The sequence below is a fragment of the Alligator mississippiensis genome, chromosome 8 (genome assembly GCF_030867095.1).
Source record: "Alligator mississippiensis isolate rAllMis1 chromosome 8, rAllMis1, whole genome shotgun sequence".
Lineage (NCBI taxonomy): Eukaryota > Metazoa > Chordata > Crocodylia > Alligatoridae > Alligator > Alligator mississippiensis.
The window spans coordinates 11,666,999-11,676,399 of record NC_081831.1 but is presented as its reverse complement, the minus strand read 5'-3'; the positions used below and the strand labels follow the sequence as shown (position 1 = coordinate 11,676,399).

The window sequence follows — 9,401 nt, the reverse complement described above, 5'->3', positions numbered from 1 at the left end:
GCCTCTCTGCCCCCTTCTCCCAAGCTGTCCCAAAGTCAATTGATGGACCCATTTTGGCAAGATCTGTGTTGGGGCACTGAATAATTATGACATCAAAGGAAGTCAGTGCCAAGTCAGCCTTTCTTAGTGTCTCTGAGCACTGTGAGGGCACTGCTGGGAGGAAGCTCCCATAGCTACAGCCTCAGCTGGTGCTACAGACAGGGCACTGCCAGGCTGAGGCTGCTGGAATAGATTTTATAGTAATAACAGTCGGCAGCCATCTGACAGAGCAGAATGACTGTCTTGAGCCTGCTCTTGCTAGCCTGAGCCATGCCAGGTGGCTCAAACATGAAGAAAACAAGCCATGTTTTGCTCTCCGAGGATCAAAAGAAAAATGACTCTCTAAAAGTCCCTTGTTCAAGTGGCGGGGGGTGGGGGGGATGGGAAAACAGGTTTCCAAGCTAACAAGCCAAGCAAAAATATTCATGCAGTAACTCTGATGGATCTTCCTGACGTGCCCTTACATGCAGACTGCACAAGGCAGGGACTGCAAAAATAAGACAAAAATAAGGGAGATTGAGCAAAGCGAAGGGACTTAAGAGAAAGGTGTGCTTTGATGCTTTGCTGACTTGGGGAAATCACTGGGGCTTTATAGCAGTCACCAGAGAAAGGAGAACTAAAGAGCAGCTGCATGTTCAATAATGCTAAAAGGGCACAAAGAGGCCAAGTCGGGCAATCTAAATCAGTGTGACATCCAACACAGAGGTGGCTTGAGAGCTTGGAAGAAGGGGCTCCAGCCATCTAGAGAAGAGGTATAATATGGGCAGGGGTAACAAACCTTCTCCACTCACTGGCTCCATGGCCTGGGAGGAATAAAGGTGGCTTTGGCTCTCTGTGTACTCAGAGGCTGGCCACTTGGCTGAGCTCCCCAGCAAGGGAGTCACCCACTGCCAAATGCAAGGGTGAGATCTGTGCCGCGGCCCCCTGAAACTATGAACCTGGCCAGAGGCTTAGTTCACACAGGCTGTCATGTCAGCAGAGCTAAGAGATGCTGGTAACCATCAGCCATGATTGCCTGGAGTCTGGATCTGACTCTCTTTGAAATCTTTCCCATTTGACCTGCTGGCCTTGAGGTCAAAAAAAGGCTCTAAGCATGTTATCAGTTCCCTGAGCCATCCAGTCTCCTAAGACAATCCAACCCCAGGGCAGATCACCCCGCTGCTGCGTGGTTTCCCATTGAACTGCAGGGCCTGGGGAATGCTATGTAAATGGAAAGCACCACATGGGTTGCAAGAGCCAGGCGCAGGCTGGAGGTTCAACCTCTAGTTCTGTAGCTCCTGGTCACTTGTGCCGCAGCCTCAGTGTTAGTTAACACAGCTGAAAAGAGGTAGCCAGGGGTTGTATTTGCTATTAGAAAACACCCGGTCAGCAACTGGGGCCTGATTCAGAGCCCACGGAGGGTAGTGGAATGCCTCCCAAAGAAATTGGTGGGCTTTGGATCAGGTCTTTATTTCAACAGCCACAACAGGAAAAGACAAAGAGGCAGTGGTGACAGTGCCGCTGGTAAAGAAGGGACCAGGGGAAGTGCAAGGGCTGGAGACCTTCAGGAAAAGATCACTGCTGGGTCCAGCTGGTGCTTGGAGGTCAAGTCACCAGCAATGTACCCTGGCCCTTCTCCAAGCAAATGAGCTGGAAATGCTGGCTCTGTGCTTTCCTCTGCTTACTCAGGAGGGTGCCCATGCTTTTTACCAGAGAAAACCAGCAGGTCAGCTTGTGCCAGTGGTAGGCTGGACTTTTTCTTTCAACACACGAGGCATGATGACAACACTCAGCTGCCCCAAGCCCCTTCCCTTTGGGCTTGTTTGGTGACAGAAGGAGATCAGACTGGGGAGATCATGGAATCAGAGAAAATGAGGGTTGGAAGGGACTTCAGGAGGTCACATCTAGTCCAACCCCCTGCTCAAAGCAGGACCATCCTCAACTAGATCATCCCAGCCAAAGCTTTGTCTAGCCAGGTCTTAAAAGCCTCCAAGGATGGTGAGTCCACAACCTCTCTGGGTAACCTGTCCTAGCGTTTAACTACCCCCCTAGTGAGAAAGTTCTCCCTAGTATCTAACCTAATTTTCCTTTGCTGCAATTTGAGCCCATTGCTCCTTGTTCTGTCCTCTGCCACCACTGACAGCAGTCCAGCTCCATTCTCTTTTGAACCTCCCTTCAGGTAGTTAAAGGCAGCTATTAAATCCCCTCTCAGTCTTCTCTTTTCTAAACTAAATAAGCCCAGTTCTGTCAGCCTTCCTCGCAAGTCATGTCCCTCAGCCCCTAAACCATTTTTGTTGCCCTTGGTTGGACTTTCTCCAATTTGTCCACATCCTTTCTGTAGTGGGGGCCCAAAACTGAACACAGTACTCCAGATGTGGTCTCACCAGTGCTGAATAGAGGGGAATAATCACTTCCCTTAACCTGTTGGCAAGACACCAGTGTAGCCCAATATGCCATTAGTGCTCTTGGCAACAAGGGCACACTACTGGCTCATATTCAACTTATTGTCCACTGTAACCCCCAGGTCTTTTTCTGCAGAGCTGCTGCCCAGCCAGTCAGCCCCCAGCCTGTATTTGTACATGGGATTGTTCCATCCCAAGGGCAGGACTTTGTACTTGTCCTTGTTGAACCTCATGAGATTTCTTTTGGCCCAGTCCTCAAATTTGTCTAGGTCAGTCTGAATCCTAGCCCTAGTATCTACTACTCCTCCCAGCTTGGTGTCATCTGAAGACTTACTGAGGATGCACTCTATCCCATCTTCCAGGTCGTTGATGAAGATATTGAACAAAACTGCCCCAGGACTGACCCTTGGGGCACTCCACTTGATACCACCTGCCAACTAGACATCAAGCCATTGGATTGGCTGAGTGATGGTGGTGGTGATTTGATTCAGAGGAGATTTGGCCCGATTCGGTGGCTGAATCTCTGAATCCGAATCGAAGCAGGGGACCAATTTAAAGGTCCTAATCGATTTGAAGATCTCTGAATCTTCGGAAAAGATTCGGAGAGCTTTGATGATTCGGGCAGTCCCCGGTGGCTGCAGCAGGGAGCTGCAGTCGACTCCAAGCTGGTAAGTACTAGGGGCAGGGGAGGGGACCATGGGGGGGATCCCTGTGAGCCCCCCCCACTCCCCCAGCCCCCCCCCACCTCCGCCCACTGCCTCAGCCCCCCCATGGCTGCCCCCACCTGCCCCAGCTCAGTACTTTAAAAAAAAGCCCCTACTCAGCGGGTGCTGCTGGGTGGGGGGCTGACGCCCACTGCCCCCCACTGCATAGGGAGCTCTGCACACTCTCCAGTTATGCTTTGGCCTTCCTGACTTCATCCCTGCTTGCCCAAACAATGCTCTTATACTCTTCCCTAGTTATGTGTGCAAGTTTCTACTTCTTACAAGCTGCCTTTTTGTGATTTAGTTCGCTGAAGAGTTCCCTGCTAAGTCAAGCTGGTCTTCTGCCACACTTGCTAGTCTTTCTGTGCATTAGGATGGTTTGTTCCTGCAAGCTCAGTAAAGCTTCTTTAATGTACAGCCGGCTCTCCGGGACTCTTCTCCCCCCCCCAGACTAGCTTTCCAGGGGATCCTGTCCGTGAGTCCCTGAGCAAGTCGAAGTCTCCTTTTCGGAAGCTTAGGGTCCTTACTCTGCTGCTCTCCATCCTTCATTTCCTTAGGATCTTGAGCGGCAGAGGTGCTGGGGAGGGGAAGGAACTTGATATCACATGAAAAAGTCTCCTGTTCTTCTTCCTTTAGCAGGGAAATTTCACATCCTAATGCAAGGAAGAGAGAAGGCTTTTCTTGCCTCCTTGACTGCTATGGTGCACTCGCTTGTCGGACTTCAGGGGAACCAGTGAGAAGCTTGATTCCAGGCAGGAGAGATGCTACCACTGACCTAGTCCAATCTAGACAGACATTCGTTGAAGACAATTCTGCCTAGTCTTGAGAGCTGTGGGACACCAGCCAGGCTGCTATGTTGACCTGGCCCAGTTCAAGAGAGAGGCTGGGCCTTATTTAGCCTTCTGAGGCTGAACAAGCCCAGCCATGATCCCTGGAGGCCTGGGTAGGCAGCCAACGCTCCCGTGAGCCACTCCAGAGCAGCAGGGCTGAGACGCACCCAACCCAGTGTGGACGCTTGCAGTAAGATTCACCATAGCTGGTGGAATCACAACTGGTGTTTATTTGGCCTTATAATAACTTCCCCTCCACACACGCAAACTCACACACATACACATGCTCCCCTCTTTTGGTAGGTTTGCCTGCCTCTTATTTGGAAACTATTACCAGAATTTGGTTAGAGGTTGTTCTGGAGGGCAGGGCTCCAGCCACTGTCTTGTGCAGTTCTTACTGTCCCAGGTGCCCGGGTCACCTTTCTGCACCTGTGTCCTGCCCTGGCAGCCTCCCCTCTCTCATATGAAGGCACAGCAGCTGGACTTCTTCTTTTGCGACTCTATGTAGTCATGAATCTGGAACCTGGGCTCATCCGGCTGCTGCACTGCTCGCTCCTTGAGCTCTCTGAAAGAAATACACCTGCCATTAGCAAAGCTGCCGCATCCCCCTGTCTCCGAAGGAAGGAAGGAAGGGGTAGGGATTGCTTTCTATGATCTCTGTGTAACCTCCATCCCCCATGTAACATGAGGCAGTGCCGAGGCAATTCACAGGCCTAAGGCTGGACTGGCACAAATTAACTCCAGGCTGGAACGTGTCATCCTGGCCTGGAGCAGAGCAAAGGTGGTCTGGAAGCAGCTGGAGTCAGCAGAACGATGCTGATTCCCACCCGGCCTAAGAGCTCTCGGGGATCCTGCTGCCTTCTCATCTCACTCTATGGAGACAAATCTTAGTATGAGACTTTGCCCACAGGAACCATGGTACTGGAGCAAAGCAGTTGCCCACGCAGACCTCCTGACCTCAGCTAATAGCAAATGCTTCATAGGAAAGTGTAGAACCTAGTTATGGGCCTGCCTTAACAAATCACCCTATTTGCCTACATACCACATGCCCTCAAATAAGACACATGCCTTGTTTTGGGAAGGCAGAAGAAAGAAAAAAAGATTTTTTTCAGAATCTTCCCTGCCCTAGCACTGGTCCACCCAGGGCTGCACGAAGTGCAGGCAGAGTCCTGTCATCAGCATCGCTCCATCTCCCTGCTGCTTGGTCAATTTGGTAGCAGCTGTGGGAGGGCTAAACCCATAGCTGACAAAACAGCAGGGACTTTGCCGCTGCTCCTTGCGACTGGGGAAAATACCATGAAACAGCCTAATTCAACCACAGCCCCCTGCCACTATTTCAGCTTCCCCCTGCCTTCATTCCAACATGCAAATCCATTTTTTTTGCATGGGACACACCCCCCAATTCTGGATAGCTGATTCTGGGGGAAAAAGGTGCATGCATGTGGTATGTCAATAAGTATCATAACTTTAAACCACTTCTCTGAAGCCGGGAAATACTGCAAACACAGGCCGTTAAGCAGCTTGGCTGTGATGACATAGCAAGTGTATAAAACACAGGGTCTCTGAACCACCAAGTTCCCTGTTCTAACCACTGATTGACAGTTCCTCTTTCAAGATGTGGCCTTTCTAATCCCCTAGGAGCATGGGTTGCCATCTCAGTGCTTACGCGCTAAATTGCTGCCCCTTAGTACAAGAAGGCAGTCCTGAGATTGGAAGCCACTCTCTGAGAACTGCAGCTACTCACTTGGCAACGGCCAAAAAGGCCAGCTCCACGTTCATGCCGGTCTTGGCACTGGTCTCCATGAAAGGCACTCCATACTCCTGCAACGAGGACATGGCATCATGAGCAGCTGGGCTGGACTGCCTGGTACTGCCACCACCAACACTCCTACAGCTCCCTTTCTGCTCTGAAACACCCTTCGCCAAACGGGCCAGGAAGAACCTGGCAACCTCCAAGGATAGTAGAGCAGGTTCCTTAGATGTGGACCTTAATGGAGGGCCTGCCCATCCCCCTGTGATGCAGCAGTAAAAGAGAGGTATAAGCAAGAAGGGGCAGCACTATGCACAGCTGGCTTGGAAGAGCCAGCATTGGAGAAAGTGGGGAGCAGGGAAGAGACCCCTTAGAGGTGTGGGAGGAGACAGGTGTCTGGGGTGAGGATGGAAGGTCCCATCTTGAGAGCTGCAGAGCAGGCGGCTCACATCTTGGTGGCACCTTTTTTAACTGTAGCCCAGCTACTCTCTGACTATTCTCTTGCTCTTTCTGACTTCAGCAGGCCCAGAGCTGAGCCTCCTGCCACTCCACAAGTGCAGTTCTCATTCTTCAGTACGCTCCAACCTTATTCCCCCAGCTCCCAGCCTCCCCTCCACCTATTTACATTCTCCTTAGTCCCCAAAATCCACCCTCAGGCCCCATCTCATGGCCCACACCCTCCCTGCCCTGCCCTTCCACTCTCTGCCTTCACATCTGATGTTTCTCTCCCCTCTGGTCCAGACAACTCATACAGGATGGTTAAGGCTGCAAACAAGGTACTTGTAGCTGGGCTGACTGATGTGATCAGTGTCTCAGTGAAGCAGTCCTGTGAGCCCAGGCTGGGACATTTTTAAATCCCTTAGTCGAGGTCTATTCAGTACAGGACAGGAGCTTGCAGCCAATATGGAACTGAGGATCTCGAAGGCAGGGAGCAGATACCTTCTGCAAGGAAAAAGCCCACAACCCCCGCAGTGAGGCTCACCCTGGCTAGCGTCTCTCCATCCTCTGTCCTGACAACTCTCTCGCTGCTCACATCTGCCTGCAAACAAAGGGATATAGTTTCTGCAGCTGGAGACTTCCCAGCCAGCCTTGCCCCAGAAACACTACTTTAGGATCCATACGAGGAACCCAAGGACTCAGGTTGCCATCTACCGGCTGCAGCTGGCACTGAGACATCCAACAGGAACTTCAGAGCTTTTTAACGGCTTGTCACGTTCCCCAAGGAACTTCCAGTCCCCGGCAAACACCCGTGCGTCTTCAAGGGAGGGTTATGGGCAAGCGCTCTGAGCACAGCTGTGGGAACTAGAGGCTCAGGAATTATGCTGCCAGATCATGCACTGACTCCTTCTGTATCATTAGACATATCCCATGTTCTCCAACGTGGAGATAATGACACTGCCTTGCACAGAGCTAGGGGATGGTTAGCATGGGAAGATGAAGAGCATTATACAAGCGTGCTAACTGATCCAGTTCAAATATTGACAGAATTGTAAATGGCCCAAGGAGCTGGGTTTGGGGCAAGAAGGCACATCCAGTGCCAGCTCTTGAAACAGTGGACCCCAAAGTCTGGCCCCAATGACATTGCCTCCTATCTCCACATTGTGGAATGGCTGAGTCACACCTAATACTAGGATTTCAGGGGAAAACTATGAGGACCCTTCAAAGGGGAAGTTGGTGATGCTGGAAAGCACAGAAGCTTGGACAATATCCTGCAGGGTTGGAGCCAATTATACATCATCAGCAGGTGAAGGCCTTGTACTTCCCAGCAGAAAAGAGGGCAAGCAAACCCTCCATTAGAAAGTGCCAGTGGACAAAGAAAGAGGCACTGGGAACCCCATCCACATGTCCAATCCAAACGCCCACAATTTGGGACATTGTTGACCTGCACGAGGAAAAAACGGTGCAAAAAAAAATAGGAGAAAGAAGCTGTCTTCTGAGCAAGCTCTCAGTAACCTGACAGGAAGTGACACGTACCTTATTGCCTAACAACATAATGACCACATCCTTTTGGGCATATTCATGTATCTCTGAGAGCCAGGCCTGCAAGAGAGGAAGAGGTCACATGGTGTCCAAGATGAGCAGCACAGACAAGAAGGTTTTTGTGCAACAGCAAGCGCATAGGAGAGGAGGTGGGGGAGGACAAACCTGCCAAGAAATCATCACTTTCTGGCAAAAAACCCCCATCTGGTCAAAATTTCCCAACCCACCCTAGCCACCAGGCACCTTTGTAATGGGTTGTCCTTGAATGAACACCCTGTGGAGTCTGCTGCTCCGTACTGTTAGGTTTTCAAGTCTGCCATGCAGCATGGGTCAGAGGCAGCCATACCCTCGTGACCTGGTTTCAGCACGGTGCCAGCTACCAGTATGGATGTGGTCCGTTTCCCCCAGACCCTTGTGACTCAACGGCACATTTCACCTCCATTCGGTACAGTTGCATTACCATTGTCATGGGTGGTGACTAGATAATAACCTACTGCTGCTACTAGCTAGCAGAACTCCTCTATCAGCTCAGGGGGAAGAGATTCAGTGTTGAAGGACTTAAGGTTGGTCCTCACTGTCAACTCCTGAGAAGAACACCTCAGTGATTTCAATAGGAGTTGAATGAGCTTGGCTTTCTGTATGATTGGTTCCAGTATTTTATGATCTGGACTCAAAGCACACCTATTTGCTCAGGCCCCTTTGACTAAGGCAAAGCTCATGCATTGTACCTTAATGCAGAAGCAACTGGCTCGGCAGGGAAGTGATGTCTTGGTGTAGCCAAATGCCAAGAACTAGGACAGCTCCCAGTTCTCACAGGTGGCCAAGGATAGTGGAAACTCATGTTGGACACTGTCTCAGCCCTAGGATTCAGGTTAAAAGATCACCCCATCACAAAAGGCAGGCAGTGAGAGGGAAGGGCAGTACAAAGGCAGACAGTCATCTCAGGGTCCAAGACACTGTGTAGAGCTGTGCCAAAATAGACCTTTCCAGTTCTCAATCTAAACCAAGAAAAAACTGGTTCGGGTTGAATAAATATGGCCATTTTTCAAGGTAGGGTTTACATTTTTTTTGGTGACAAAGAAAGTTTTCATTTTGAGCCAGCTCAAACTAAGACAGTTAATTCAGTTTTCAGATGATTGAATCTTTCATCCCCTTCCATTTATGACATTTAGGGCCATTTCACAATGAAAAGTCACCACACTGACTTCTTTTTAACACCCACCCTTCCTCTCCAGCTGCAGATGAAACCACTCACCAAATTTCATCCCAGTTCTGGTCCCTGTAAAGCTTAATTTTTTAAAATGAATTTAGTGTTTCCCATCAATGTCTACCCTAGCATGGCTGTTCTGGGGAAGGAGTTGCTTGGTTTGATGGCTGTCAAAGGAGTGGACACGTTGAGGTGTTACGTGTTTAGAACCAACAGGTTCTCTCTTTGGGTCTTGGAGTCTGTCCGTCCAGTACCCAGAAAGTGGCCTGGATGAGGGGAGGACATCCAGGGAGTGAAGGTCCATTATCAACCCTCTCTGGGGGTTTCCAAGCTGAGCAGTTATATCCCTGAGGCTGCTGGTCAACGGATACTCACTCGAATATTGTCAAAGGACATTTTGCTGGTGATGTCATACAGGAGGAGTAAGGCTGGAAGGAAAACAAGAGAAACAAAGTGGGGGGTTTAATAACTATTTTGCTCCTAGGCATTACTTGCAAAAGTAGCTCCACT

At 50.3% G+C, this 9,401-nt stretch overlaps 1 protein-coding gene across 6 annotated transcripts in view; it reads right to left on the bottom strand.

Annotated features, from left to right (window-relative positions):
* Positions 1–4,164: 4,164 nt before the first annotated feature.
* Positions 4,165–9,401, bottom strand: part of RAB37 (RAB37, member RAS oncogene family) — a 49,914-nt gene continuing 44,677 nt past the window's right edge. For 5 of the 6 annotated variants that reach the window (XM_014601842.3, XM_059732111.1, XM_019494464.2 and 2 more), the window contains 5 exons: positions 9,267–9,319; positions 7,679–7,744; positions 6,687–6,743; positions 5,699–5,775; positions 4,165–4,519 (listed from right to left, as the gene is read on the bottom strand). In XM_014601842.3, coding sequence (XP_014457328.1) covers positions 4,414–4,519; positions 5,699–5,775; positions 6,687–6,743; positions 7,679–7,744; positions 9,267–9,319 — 359 coding nt within the window. In that variant the 3' untranslated portion in view covers positions 4,165–4,413. The remainder of the gene's footprint in view (positions 4,520–5,698; positions 5,776–6,686; positions 6,744–7,678; positions 7,745–9,266; positions 9,320–9,401) is intronic. The other variant, XM_059732110.1, reaches the window with a different exon arrangement.